The following is a 14,998-nucleotide window of genomic DNA, read 5'->3' on the forward strand; positions in this document are numbered from 1 at the left end:
AAGTAGCCACAAGAGGAGCAGCTTGTGACATTGTTGGTAAGTAATCTTCTTTTGCAGGAGAAGATGATTGACGACTTAATTTGAAAGCTACAAAACTTTCTTGCAGAGAACTTATAGAATCTGAAGAACCCATGATTTCTTTTTTGTTCTTTGGGGTTATGGAGATGAGATAGACCAATGTAGCTGTGCATTTATATATAGGGGGAGTGAAGGACCTTGAAGCATTTGTATCGTTTGGTGTCTCCAAAAAAGCATTATTAGATGATGGATGATAACGAAGCAGCAGAAGGCATCAGTTTGAGAACTCTCCACAATGATTCAAAGAATGAGTGAGAGAAGGGAAGCTACCAAAGAGTCACCTAAACTTTCCCAAGGCAATATGCATTAACTGTCCTTTTAGAAATTTGAATCACATTACTTCTGTACAGTGAACAGAACCACCAAAATAAACAATTCTCTGATTGGATGAATGCACAGTTGAATCTAGAATGAACACGTGTACAAAATGTTATAGTGAGGCGCTGTGATATCACTACTGTATCACCAAGTGTGTTTAGCAGTCCATTTGTGACCTCTCAATCTAGAACGAACACGTGTAAAATCTGCACGCTATATTAATGAGGGGTTAGAAATTGGTGTTTCACATGACCAAAAAAGAAGTGTCAATGTAAGCTGCCACATTGTTTGTTATGTGACGAGGGTGTAAAGGAATTCGGGCCATATTTCTTGTACACACCATTTAAGAGGTGTTTTGCCTTCGAAGAAAAATGGAAGGAGGCAAGTAATTGAAGAGAGGCAAAACGGGCTGACTACATACTTACTTCATAGGTCAAGTTTCAGTTAGAATCAAAGTGAAAGTACCTTTAAAAGTGACTTCAAATTGAACCATGAGTAGTGAAATTTAACTTAAAAGTGAACCACAAAATTTTAAGAATGCCACTGATTTTATCACAGCGAAATGGCGTTCTATGATTCCATATAAAATGAAACTATGGTTTGCCAATGCAATGTGGTAGTTGTGCTTTCATGAATCGAAGTTGTGTTTTTGGTATTATTTTTGCGGCCCCTACTATGAGACATTGAGGACAATGAAATGATGCCCTCATTATTGCAAAACTAAAAAATCCGCCCTTATTTATGTCCATTTGTGTCGTGTTGACATAGGTGCCGTGCGGTTGGAGATATTTCTTTACCTCCATTTAATTTAAAATAATTTACAATGTCATCCCCTAGGAGAATGACACAATTAGAGAGACACCCCCCTGTTTAATACCAAATTATGCTCGCATTCCCTATTGTCAGTTGTTAAATGAAGAGTTGAAATAACGGTTATACCCTTTTGTATAAAACAAATGACCCGTTCATATTTTACCCAAGTTCCTCATTACCCTTAACCTCCACTCACATTCACCTTGGAGTTCAAGGAGGGTTTCCCGTGCACATGAAAATGCAGTGCAGACTTCGGTCACCACTTGTCGTAGACCGTCGTCACTCGTTACCACCCTTCGCCACTACTCTTCATGGAGAGTAAAGGCTTTGGGATGAAGAGCACAATTTCGATATGGGGATGGAGGTCTTTTTTTTTTTTAGGTTTAATATGGAGTTAAGTGAGGGTATATTAGGTACTTCACTTTTCAGAAGGGTATTTTGGCATTTATAAAAAAATGTAGATTAGCATTTGAGATATATTTCATAACGGCGACTGATGATAGGGGGTGCGAGTGTAATTTGATATTATTCAGGATGTCTTTCTAATTGTGACATTCTCTAGGAGATGACGCTGTAAATTACCCTTTTAATTTGAGAAAATAATTCTTTATCCAGAGCAGGAGCCACGCTATCACTTCCCGTCTCTCTCTCTCTCTCTCTCTCTCTCTCTCTCTCTCTCTCTCCTCCATCAAATAAGGGTCAAAGACGTCTTTTAAGAGAACTAGGACCGAGAAAGATTATTGGTTAGTGTAGCGTGATCAGTTCTAGCCTCTCCCCAGCCCAATACTTGGCCTAAGTTTAAGTTAGGGTCGGGCATAATTAAGTCAGACGGATGGATCAACCCCAAAATAAGATAGAGCATCCGGTTAGTATTGTTCTCACGCTTTAATCCTCTTCACCCAATCAGCTCTGTGAAACAATCATTACCAAACGCGCCCTAACGACTCCCTCCACGAACTCATTGTGAATTAATAATGGAGGCAGCATCCGAGGCCCAACCGTGTCTGCGATATTAGAATTACGCGATAACGCTGTTTCCGATCTACATACTTCTTCCAGAAACTCTAGTTATATTTTTACCAATCCGTCTTTCTCGATCCAGATCTCGGTGTCGATCTCGATCTCTAAGCGATCAATCTATAGATATAAGGTGGTTCGAATTTCCTCTTGGAAAATCTCCATGGATTCGCATCCTCATGAGCAACACACAACCCACGGCCACAAGCACCAACCTTCCAAATCCGAGCTGATATCCAGTGCCAAGGTGATCGCAGAGGCGGCGAAAGCTGGGCTTCACCATGAGACCAACAAGATTGACAAAGGAAAGGTTGCCGGAGCCGCTGCCGATCTGATGGGTGCCGCCTCCTATTACGGCAAGTTAGAAGAGAAGGGAGTCGGGAAGTATGTGGAGAAGGCCGAGCAGTATCTTCATCACTACCACTCTTCACAATCCTCCTCCACTAGCACCACCACCACCAACAATTCCGGCCATTCAACGACGACAACCTCCACCCAATCACATTCACATTCAAGTGGTGGTGGTGGGAATCACAGTGAGAGTGGTGGCTTCGAGGATTACATCAAATTGGCTCAGGGCTTCTTGAAGAAGCACTGATTTCTTCTGCTGGGTGTGTCGTTTGCTTAATTTTTCTTGTAAACTACTCATTTGTATTGTATGATTGTATCTCTCTGTCCAAACCCAATTTAGTTTTTTAAGTTTTTTGTTAATTACTCTTTTTTAAGAAATAAATAGACTTCTCTGGGTTTGGAAATCATCGATTGTGGCAATTGGGTATCCTTGGGTTGGATAGAGAAGATCCTGTAAGGAGAAAGGGGAGCTTGAAGAAACAACCCAATTCCATCTATTTCCCAATAATTGCAATTCTTTGAATTCTTCGAATATTTATTATTTTTTTTTAATCATCTTTGTTAACTCTGCTTAATTAACCAGCAAATTTGAGCTAAGAAAAGAAGATCTACTCTATTATTAACAAGCAAGTGATGAAGTGCAGAACGACGGCCTCCGCCGCCGGAAATCAGTGGTTCTTGGGTGGTTTTTTCTGTTCTTGCAAGAGCTGCGACTATTAGTTGCGATTATTTCGAACAGAAAAAGAGAGGTATGGCCAATTGGCGTTAAAATGATTTTTCGCTATTCCTACTTGATACAGAATCAATTGGAAGGAATTCAAGATCATTTGATCAACCAAAGATGTCAGAGATCGGATTTTTATCAAAGTCAACAGTTTAGAAGTATGAAGGCCATTGAAAAGAAGTTCATTGGAGAACCAACTAACTCACAGATACCACAGGGGTTTTTTTTTTTTTTTTGGTAAGGAGATTCCACAAGTTGTTGATGGATTAAAGAAATGGAATATTTCATTTCTTATTAGGGTTCACAAAGGTTTTTGTATTTATCAAATACCCTTTAAATTCTATTTTTCGGCTGTCACAGAGATAACAGTTACTTTTTGGCTGCAACCCAAATTTCGTTGCCAGTTACATTGAAAGTGATACACAAATTTTATTGAGAAAATCTTGTGAAAAGACATATTTGCCCCTTTGTTTAAATTTCATCATTAGTTACATTGAAAGTGATAAACAGATTTTACGGATAAAATCTTGTGAAAAGACGCACATTCACCCCATTGTTTTGGAGAGGAGAGAGAGATATAGGAAGCTCTGGCGTAGCCAACCCCTCGAACAGAGAACCACTTGCCTTTAAATATTTAACTAGAGAGGGTTCTTTGCCCGGCAACGTACCAATCTGGGGGCCAATCATTGTGCATAATCAGGCATCCAACAGGCATTTTTGTATTTCACGGGGGTGTGGTGGTCATTTCAACCCTATGTCTGGCACAGTAGCTACACTACCTAGCAGGGTTCTTTTCCCCTATTTAATTTAAGGAGAAAAACTTCCTAGTAGTTTGGCCCTTGCCCCAAGACACAAGGGCATGCAAAATTGCATACAATCTCAATGGCCGTCGCACTAGTGCCGAGGCCACCCACTAGGCATCGATCTCTTTCCCAAAAATTCAGATTCATTTTATAATAATTGGAAAATCAGGTTTTCTTAGTTGACTCGTTTTTTCAAAAAACCTGGTGACTAGGTATGATCAAGATTAATTAGGCGAATCATTTTTTTATATAATAAATATGTATAAATTGATATAAAAAAATAAAAATATAAGAAAATCAAATATCATAGAATTTTGAGTTCATGCTATTGCAAACATGTTCAATAGTGAAATAATCAACTATGACTACCTTATTTTTTCATGTTTTCTATACATTCTTCTCATTGTTTTAAGATTGATATTTTCTACACGTTTTTAACATGAAATGGTAAATATTATTTCCCTTATCTATTCATTATTTATTTTGTTGATTGAAGAGCAATGATCCATATAGCCGATCCCATTTAGTTGGGTTAACGTTGAGTTGTATTTATCTTTTATCCAATGCATATACTTGTTGGGAACATGTACAAAGGTTTCATGGGATTAAAAAAATGATTCCATGATAATAATTATTGGATTTTTTGTAATTTTTATAAATTTATTTGTTTCCTAAAATGTTATAACGTAGAAGATGAATAAGGGAGAGGGATAGGTATGTCGCCGATACCAAGTATGCTAGCGGATAGCACCAATAGGAACACATGATGGAGTATCATTCAGGAAGGATATGGGGGTCATTTCAGAAAAAAGGAAGAGAGAGATAGACACAATGGGTGCTAGCATACTTGATATCGGCGGCATACCCAACCTTTTCCCGATGAATAATATTGATTTCTTTTGCTTGAAAATCTCTATTTTTTTTTTTTTTTAAATATCAAGGCCTAGCTATTGGACAGTCAATGACTTGCCCCGGAAAGGCAAGATGATTATTTATCAACTAATCCAACTTGATATTAAAGAATTATATATATATATATATAGAGAGAGAGAGAGAGAGGAAATGGAATATTTTTTTGCATTGATATTATTACATTTACTGAAGTAGTCAACTATGTATTTTTTAAAAAATGACTAGATTTGCCAAGTTTATAGTGACTCGGGTAAAAATACTGAGTCTTATTTGACTGGATGATTCATGGCCGAATCTTGTTATTTTTCACCTTGGCCAAATCCACATGATTCTATTTTGATTTGACTTGAGTGAAGCATGGTTTTCCAACTACTTATTTATACAAGATTTGGTTCTTTCTCTATATAAAAAAACAATGGAAAGAATAATACCTAAAAAGAAAAATTTAGTAATCATTAACCAACATGATTGTATAAATTTCTTAACATATTTAATATAATACTTGTTAGATGTAATTTTTATTTTACCTTTGAAATTCAAAGAATTTGGATGCAAAGTAAAGTGAATTTTTATTATCAAATTTGAAATGATTTAGAATTAGTGATATAATCATGTGAGGTAATGATTACAAAATTTTTCTTTTCAGGTTTGGAAATTTCACTTTCCCTCCCTTTAATTTTTCTTGCAACCAACAAACTTAAATTTTTCATGGAAAAACAAAGTTACAAAAGCATAATGTTCGTTAAGTCTTTAATTCTATATCATAATCTTAGACTCTTTAGAATTGAATTAATAGAATGACAATCATCGAAGGTTCATAGTATATCTAATTATCTTCAAAGGTATACCACCTATTCTTTTATTTTGCTTATTAATATGATGGGTAAGAGATCACTACCTGGTCAGGTGGCCCCCGTGTTGGCAACAAAATAAAGGCATCAGGATTTTTTTATTTCACAAGGGGTGGATTGTAATTTTATGTTGGACCGTGCATGACATATATGTGGATGTATGTCAATACACAAAAGGATATTTGATTGAATTAGACCATGAAATTTGAACTACGGCTGATTTAGGCCATGTGCTATCTTTTCATTAGATAGATTTGCCAGTTTATGATTCCACATGGTATGATGAGGAAGATTCGCTTTGATAGGCTTATCAAATAAATAACATTTCCCTTGTAAATATAAAATATCCATGTATATATATTATGCCAAAAGGTTTTTTTAGCCTGAAATGGACTATGGAATCTACTGAGGATTTACTCAGTTGAGTGACTTGCAATAATGATGTGGCAATTATGCACGAGGTTGCCACTACTGTGAGGTCTGAGAGGGGCAAGTTTTACACAGCCTTTCCCCCTGCTTCGCAGAAGAGGCTGTTTCCAGGTTTTGAACCTATGACCAACATCTTGATTCGACTAAAACTCGATCCAACCTGCCTTGCAGTAATGACTGGAAACCAAAAGCCATGTTTTCCTCATATTTTAGTACTATCTATGCTAGCCAGAGACCACAACTTAAACCCAACCTTGGGTAATCTTTTGGTATTGTACTGTTGTTTCTTAATTGAAGAGGTATTCTTTTACCTAGGCCGGTGTGGTACAAGGAATCTCCGAAAGTAGGTCACAAAGAAAGTCACTGAACATGGGAAAAGGAAGCAGGCGGTTTTCTTTTGGTGATAAAAGAACATAAACATCGTACAAGCATTAACCTCTATTATTGAGCTCTTGATCTAAAGAATAAAAAGTAAATGACAAAAAGAAATTAAAATTTGAGTTTCTTGGTTACCAAGCGAAGTCAAAACTGAATGTAAATTCACCAGCAAAGTAAAGACACCTGGAATGGCATGGAAGTTTATTCAGCATGCATCCAATGGCTGGGAATCTCTTGCGAAGTATGCCCGGGTACTATCAATCATCGGATGCACACTGGATGCACTCCCACGCTGGATATGATCCGGATCCAAGACATCCAAGGCGAGCAATCTGAACCATTGCCAATGTCCAATTCTTGGGTCAAGTCTTCACATAAGTGAATGCCATTTCCTGTCTCCAATTCTCATACTGTACCACCAGTACATAAACAATAGGAGGTGGTAGCTTTTTAACCAGGCTAAGAAAACTAGTAGAAAAAAGGACGACTAAGGTTCCTCAAAGAGTTTCTTAGCTCCTCTCCAACAGAAGACCTATATAAACACCACAACCCAACACTAGATGTTATAAGAAAACCTTCCATAATTCTCACTTAATTTTCTCTCTCTTCCCTCCACAAGCCCCAAACAGCTTTCTCAGGTTCTGTGGATCTCTCTATATCTCTCTTACACTTTTAAGGTGTCCATGTCACTAAACTCTGTGCCAAGTGGAACACCTCTTGAAGAGAAAATGGTGAGGTTTGGTCTTGGAAGCTCCACTGATGAAGCAGAGCTCACATCTGCAACTCCTGTGGCTCTCTATGCCACTTACAATGACAAGATTCGGCCTCTGCTTGACGCGGTTGACAAACTACGCCAACTGAAGGTCATGAAAGAAGGTATTGAGCTCCCTACCATCGTTGTTGTTGGTGATCAATCCTCTGGGAAATCCAGTGTTCTTGAGTCCCTTGCCGGCATTAGCCTCCCTCGAGGTATCGGCATCTGCACTCGTGTCCCCCTAGTAATGAGGCTTCAACAACACTCATCACCCGACCCAGAGCTTCACTTGGAGTTTAACAACAAAGAAGTCCCTACAGATGAAGCCCATGTAGCCCAAGCCATTGAAGAAGCCACTAAAGAGATTGCAGGTGATTCTAAGGGAATCTCCCATACCCCTATCACTCTTGTCGTGAAGAAGAAAAGTGTCCCTGATTTGACCATGGTTGATTTGCCTGGAATCACTAGAGTTCCTGTTCGTGGGCAGCCTGAAGACATCTACGAGCAGATTTCAAACATAATTATGGAGTATATAACTCCAAAAGAGAGCATAATTCTCAATGTCTTATCGGCTACTGTTGATTTCCCGACCTGCGAATCGATTAGAATGTCTCAACGCGTTGACAGGACCGGCGAGAGGACATTGGCTGTGGTCACCAAGGCTGATCAAGCTCCTGAAGGTCTGCTTGAGAAGGTCACTGCAGACGATGTGAACATCGGGCTCGGTTATGTCTGTGTAAGGAATCGAATTGGAGAAGAATCATATGAGGAAGCAAGAAGCGAAGAGAAAAAATTGTTTGAATCGCATCTCCTGCTTTCTAAGATCAATAAATCCATTGTGGGCATCCCTGTTTTGGCACAAAAGCTTGTGCAGATCCAAGCAACTAGTCTGGGGAAATGCTTGCCAGACATAGTGAGGAAGATCAACCAGAAGCTCAGTTCCAATGTTTCTGAGCTGAACAAATTGCCCAAGCATTTATCCAATGTGGCAGATGCAATGACTGCTTTTATGCAGATTATTGGGTCTGCAAAAGAATCTCTCAAGAAAATACTCATCAGAGGAGAGTTTGATGAGTACCCAAAGAAGAAGGACATGCATTGCACAGCTCGAATGGCTGATATGCTCAATGGGTACTCGAAAGAACTAGATCGAGTGTCGAAGGACTCTGCAGCGAAGTTCTTAATGGAGGAAACTAAGGTCTTAGAGGAAGCCAAAGGGATTGAGCTTCCCAATTTCCTCCCTCGCACGGCCTTTCTTGGAATATTACAAAGGAGAGTCAAGGAGATATCGAATACTCCAGTTGAATTCGTTGAGAAGGTCTGGAATTATATCGAAAGTGTGGTTGTTCATGTCTTGACATTCCACTCAGAGAGCTACCCACAGCTTCAATCTTGTACCAGAAGGGCGGCACTGAATTTGATTTTGAAGATGAAGGATCAATCTGTTGATCGAGTGATTGAGATAGCGGAGATGGAGAAGCTCACAGATTACACATGTAACCCAAAGTACATGTCAAAATGGAGCAAGCTCATAGCACAACTACCGAGCTTCATGGAGAACTTCAAATCGTATAATAAGTTCGTGATACAAGATGTAGGTGAAGTGGAGGTTGAGCATCTAAGAGGGTACCATCAGGCCATGTTGGAGCAGGCATTTGACATGAGAATGAGAATCATTGCTTATTGGGAGATTGTGTTGCAGAGATTGGTGGATAACTTGGCTCTTCATCTTGTGTTCAGTGTGCAGAACCTGGTGAACAGAGAGATGGAGAAGGAGATAGTGAATGAGCTGATGGGACCTAGTGGCCGTGGCATCGAACGGTTGCTGGAGGAATCACCTTCCGTGGCCACCAAGCGTGAGCGGCTCAACCAGAGTATCAAGCTACTCAGGGAATGCAAGGAAGTTTTGGGGAACATTATGGATAGGATTGAAGCTCCCAACCACTCTGTTGATGTGGGCTTCTGAATTCTGTTCTCCCCCCTTCATATTCCATCTCTCCTAGGGTGGTCTACTATAGTATTTGGTGGTGTGTTTGGTTTGCTACTATGGTGTTTTATTATGTTTTTTCCTCTTTTTTTTCCTGGGGTTGCTGTTGGGGAAGCTTTACTATTGTGCCAAGTTCTAGTTAGGTACTCTTGCTGAAATAAACTACCAAGTAATTGATATCCTTAGGATCTAATAGCAGTTTGATTGGGTTGGCAATCAAGTGTGTTCATCTCCGGTTGTGATGTTGTATTTGAAACTTTTTACCCCCCCCCCTTTTTTTTCCTTCCTTCTTCTTTTGCAGTAGTAATACTCATGTCATGCTAGAGCATTAGTTTTAAAATCTGTGCTAGTTTTGCCCAACCCATCTAATAATTAAGCTGATGGGCCAAACTAATAAGAATCCCATTTCATTAATCATATGAAAATAAGGTAAGGTAGGTAAGCAAGGATGAGAAATTTCCAAACCTCAAATGATTTTGAAAGGATGATTTCAGCATCCCAAAAACTATTGGATACAATGCCAACTTGGGATATTAAGAACCACAGACTATACCATTCAACCAGAGAGGCATCTTTAAGTTTATTGACTTCTGGATTAAACCCCCAAAATGCAAGTGAATTGCAAAAGGATGAGTATTGTGGTTGCTATTGAGGGTTTTGAACAGTTCGTACAAGAGTTCAGTGGCACTTTGCATAAATATATGGTAAGTGATAGAGACTGGACTAAAATCTGACTGCATAATCCATCCCTTCATTTCACTCGGCAACCCTATCCCAACCTAGCTTGGCTGAAAAATTCAAGTGTCGCTAACTCACTATTAATTTGATGGCCGGCTGCTTGGGCTCCTCTTAGAAAATAAAATGGCATTTATAAAAACTCGTTTTAAGTAGCTATGATTCAAATTGGAATCAATAGTTTTTATGTGTGGATCCTAGACCATAATCTAGGTGACGACTCATGTCATTGAAACCTGTCATCGTCCCATTTGGTCCTACCACGTTCTCATATTGCCTGAGAGAAACCAGAAACAGTTCATGTAACTGCCGTAGAGGAACAACCAGCATTGGACAGATGATGGTCCGGACGTTGGGACCCCAGGGAGGTAAGTCCTCAACTCCAGTTTCAATCAGTTGTTATGTTTACTTTTTGCCATGGCCGGATTCTGCTTTTGTTTGCCAGTAATCAAGTAGGCAACAATGTATTAAGTCTTTCACCATCATCCAAAACCAGATTCGAGAAGAGGTGAAGCTGGTTGTTGGGATTGAGTGGAAAACTATGATGGAATGCTTTTTTTTTTTTCATCGGTTTATTTGAATCAGAATCTGCAATTTAAATGGCAATTTTGAAATGATCACCCAGCATCCCCATCAAAGGTGAAATATCGACCTTATTGATGCTTTTGGGTGCGTTCCCATGGGCCCGCATTGGTATAGGGCCACACTCCTGGATTGAGAACTCTTTCCCCCCAAAAAGAGAGAAATGTTTCCTATGAAAGAGTGTGGCTCTACACATGTGTGAGGATCAATGGAAGAATAGGAACAAGCATCAATATAGATATAATTTTCCATTTAGGGGGAGGGGTGGGTCAGTTATTTCGGAAATCCCTCACCCCCACCCCACCCTAAAAAAAAAAAAAAACCATTTCACCATCCCCTAAGCAAATTACCAAACAGACCCTGGATAAAGAGGGGCATTTTTCTTTCTTTTTCCTTTTTTCTGAAGTGGGATCTTCTAAATTTCTTTAGAAGGGAAGAAGATATGTGGTGGTGCAGCCCAAATGTAAACTGGGCTGCAAGCCCACAAGAAACAGAACACAGGAAAAAAGTGGAGCCCAAATGTAAAATGGGCTGTCAGGCCCACAAGGAACAAAATGCAGGAACAGAAACTTGAAGAAAAAGAGAGAAAGCTCAAGTAGTAGGAGCTCCTAATTATTATTCAAAGGATCCTGAGATATGCTGAAACTCATTATGATTTTAACCCACATTACAAAGGTAAAATCTTCTTGGACAGCTTAACTGTATTCAAACTCAATCCCAAAACTTAAAAAATTCAATTGAGTCAAAAAAAAATTTTTTTTTTTTAAATCATTACTCCATGTGACTATATCACTAATTCTGAAATTATTCTATATCTGGTTATTAAATTTCACTTTATTTTGCATATAAAACCATTTACTATAAAATGTAAAATAAAAATAAAATGTAGAATGTATTATTACTAAATATGGTAAGAAGTTTATATAGTTTATACAATCACATGAGTTAATAATTACAAAAGCTTCTTTTTTCAGTTCGAAGATTTCACTTATCTTCCCTTTAAATCTCCATTGCAACCAAACGTAGCTATATAGATATGTAATATAGTGATAGAAAAGAAAAATAATAAAAAAATATACATGCAACAAAAAACAAAACATAATTAATTAGATGAAGAGGATGATTTCATAATATATCTGCTCAACTTGAGTACTTGATTGATAAGGCCACATTTTGATATTATCCATGCTTTTCTATATTGATTCTTTCACAAGACATACACTTCCTCCTATTCTTAAATAAGTTTCTTATAATAAGGTAATCCTAAAAATAAAGAGAAAAAGAGAAGAAACTTTTAGAAGGAGAAGCAACATTAATGTCACTTCAAAATTAAGGAAGACCACTCCCAAAACACAAAAAGTTGAAGATTAATTTCAAAGAAGCAAATTTTGCCAAATGCAATTCTAAGTCAGCATTGATCCATATAAAACCCCCAAAACCCAAAAAAAAAACAAAATTATAAGAATCAGAAGTGCTTTAAGCTACATAGTTGGATGCCCACTATGCAGAATTGCCTATCTTGATAAGCCTATTTAGGTGGTCCAATTATTTACCATGTGATTGATTAAATTGAGTCAAATTTTGTGGACAAGTAGGCCTTAAAGGACTATAATCACATGTAATATTTCAACCTATTATTTTTCTCATGAAAATTTCTAGCCTAATTTTTTCCATGTAGAAAATTGTCCGAGATTAAAAAATTCAGGAGTATAGAAGAGTCCATAGTAATAGTGAGAGTACTATGGCATGCATGGACATATAGGGGATGCATGTAATACACGGGAAGGTATTAATTGAATTAGACTCTGTAATTTAATACGTGGCTAACCTATATCAATTTTCTTACAATCCAACATTAGAATTGCCGCATCATCATTCCACATGACAAAAATAATGCATTTTCAAGTTAAAATTATTTTTTTGTTTCAAATGTTAGGTAAGAAAGTGCTGGTGTTTTTCTATATTTATGAATTGAAGACATGATACCAAATTTTCTTCCAATTCATTGGTATATCAACCCCCTTAAAAAAAAAAAATCGTTTCATAGATATAGATAGTTGATAAAATAAAAAAATTATAGACTATATCACAAATAACCATTAATTGAAGATAAAGAAGCTTGAGAGCTGTGATAGAACTTGGAAAAGTCACTTGCAGTACAATACTAAGGGCCCGTTTGATAACGTTTATGTTATTTCTGTTTTAAGAAACGACAAAAACATAAATTTCCATTTCTAGAAACAGAAACGGAATTGAGGGTTTTTGATAAGTCATGTTTCTAGAAGTCGATAGTAATAAGCGAAAGAATGACCACGAGTCGTTTTAAAAAACAGAGAAACAGTAGTTTCTTGAACCATAAATAGGTAGAAATTTCTATTTCTAAAAACTAGTGAAACGAAATAGTTTTATCAAACGTTTTTTATTCCGTTTCTGCCGTTTTTGAAAACAGAAATGCCAGAAACGCATTTCTTAAAACGTTATCAAATGGGCCCTAAGTTGATGATGTTAGTCCCAAATGATGAATAAATATCCAATACCGATGATACCTCTAAAATAAACAACTAATGTGAGGGGGGTGGGGGATGTGCATCATGACACCAGGTTGGCCTCTAGTAATGAATAGTCATTATACATACCAAAAAAGTTTGGAAAGTGTTTTATTTATTTATTCGTTTATTTGTGGGAGTGGTGCTATGTGTTTGGTGGTAAAAGAGGAGGAAAAGGGGAAGGGGGGTGGGGGAAGGGGGTGCCTTCTGGCACAAGGTGAAGATAAGAGAATCAAACCCTTGAACTCATTGGAGTATACACTCTATCCGGTCTTCAAAATAGCAAAAATAATCCAAAGCTTATTAACACAAGCAAAATATGAATATTTTGAGATAAAAATTTAGTTTAATATGTTGATAGATTTTGATCATTTACATGAAATATCCTGATATACCTGAGTTTTACAATAAAATGTCAAAATTATTGGGGAGAATTTTGGGGAAATGAATGCTTTATGAAATGTCACTATGACATGTCTAGATTATATCAAAGATTAAATAAAAAATAAAGGAGAGTTTTCATCAAGGGCATTGTACGTAGGGAATTTGTATGATACGCCAATGAGAGGCTGGAGAATGGCATTATTCATATGGATCCGCATGGGGCTCACATTATCATAATAGGATAGAGAAAATATCAGAGATGTTACCATTTGCTTAAGATCAGACCCTTTAATTTTCTTTTGAAATCCACTTTAAGTACCGAACCTAATCTGAATTAGAGTCTGCTAGTTTGACTATTGGTAGCTCTGTTGGTTGTGCATGGTTGGTGTAAATGATATACAGATAGGTAGTTTATTAATCATTATGATATAAATTATTTAATAAATTTTACTATCACAACTCTTCAACTACTTAAAATTTGTCTTATGGGGAAATGAATGCTCCCTAGTTGCGTAGCCTTTATGTTCAAACACAAATCAAATGAGCCAAAACCATCCTAATGAAATCTAAAAAACCCACCCCTATTGATGCTCATATACGTTCCTGATGAGCATATTTATGTGTGAAATCTAGTATAGTAAAATATGCATTTTATATATTTAGAATTGAACTATATTGTGTTTTACTCTCTTTTTGCAGGTTTTATATTTTCAAGGCCTTAAGGACTATCGGACACTATATCTCCAATTTTACATATAAATAGGTCCTATTTTTTTTCATGGTTACGAAGAGCATGAAATTCTGAGCAAGATAGATATATTTAATTAAAAGTACACAATCATATGGCCACCCGTACAAGGAATATTTCAAATGCCAACAAGGATCGATAGACCATATCTTTAAGTGATTGAAGATTCGTTTTTTGTAACAACAATTAGCTAGTTTAGTTGGTGAGTTGTGGTGTGCAAATCACTCGCTTATTAGAAGGTCTCAAGTTCGAATCTCTTAGCGGCCAAGATGGTTGTACGCAAGTTTGAAGAAGAGAGAAAAAATAGGAAAAAAAAAAAGGGCATGGATGGAATTTTCTATTAAAATAGAACATTGTCCAAATCCAAGCAAGAAAAATCAGCCAAATGGGGTTTCTTGCTCAAGAAGAGAGAGAAAAATAGAAAAATAGAGAAAAAATAGGAAAAAAAAAAGGCAAGAAAAATGGTGGAAGATCTCTCTCCACACGTTTTCTCTCTTCTCTCTCCTCCACCTCATCCACAAGATAAAAATAATTTTTTTTTTTAGAAGCTAAAATCGTTAGCTTCCCTCCCCCATTCTCTCTATAATA

The 14,998-nt window shown here is 37.3% G+C and overlaps 2 protein-coding genes across 2 annotated transcripts; both read left to right on the forward strand.

Annotated features, from left to right (window-relative positions):
• The first annotated feature begins 2,091 nt into the window (after positions 1-2,091).
• Positions 2,092-3,111, forward strand: LOC122088575 (nodulin-related protein 1-like). Its single transcript, XM_042657885.1, has one exon. It carries the CDS (start codon positions 2,390-2,392, stop codon positions 2,822-2,824), a length of 435 nt encoding a protein of 144 aa, XP_042513819.1. The 5' UTR covers positions 2,092-2,389; the 3' UTR covers positions 2,825-3,111.
• A 4,114-nt stretch (positions 3,112-7,225) lies between these two features.
• Positions 7,226-9,631, forward strand: LOC122090078 (dynamin-related protein 4C-like). Its single transcript, XM_042659916.1, has one exon. The coding sequence runs from the start codon at positions 7,358-7,360 to the stop codon at positions 9,392-9,394; it is 2,037 nt and encodes a 678-aa protein (XP_042515850.1). The 5' UTR covers positions 7,226-7,357; the 3' UTR covers positions 9,395-9,631.
• The last annotated feature ends 5,367 nt before the right edge of the window (positions 9,632-14,998 follow it).

This window comes from Macadamia integrifolia, chromosome 9, assembly GCF_013358625.1.
Source record: "Macadamia integrifolia cultivar HAES 741 chromosome 9, SCU_Mint_v3, whole genome shotgun sequence".
Taxonomy (NCBI): domain Eukaryota; kingdom Viridiplantae; phylum Streptophyta; class Magnoliopsida; order Proteales; family Proteaceae; genus Macadamia; species Macadamia integrifolia.

Coding starts and splice junctions, on each gene's coding strand:
- LOC122088575 (XM_042657885.1), top strand. CDS start 2,390: ATGGATTCGCATCCTCATGAGCAACACACAACCCACGGCCACAAGCAC.
- LOC122090078 (XM_042659916.1), top strand. CDS start 7,358: ATGTCACTAAACTCTGTGCCAAGTGGAACACCTCTTGAAGAGAAAATG.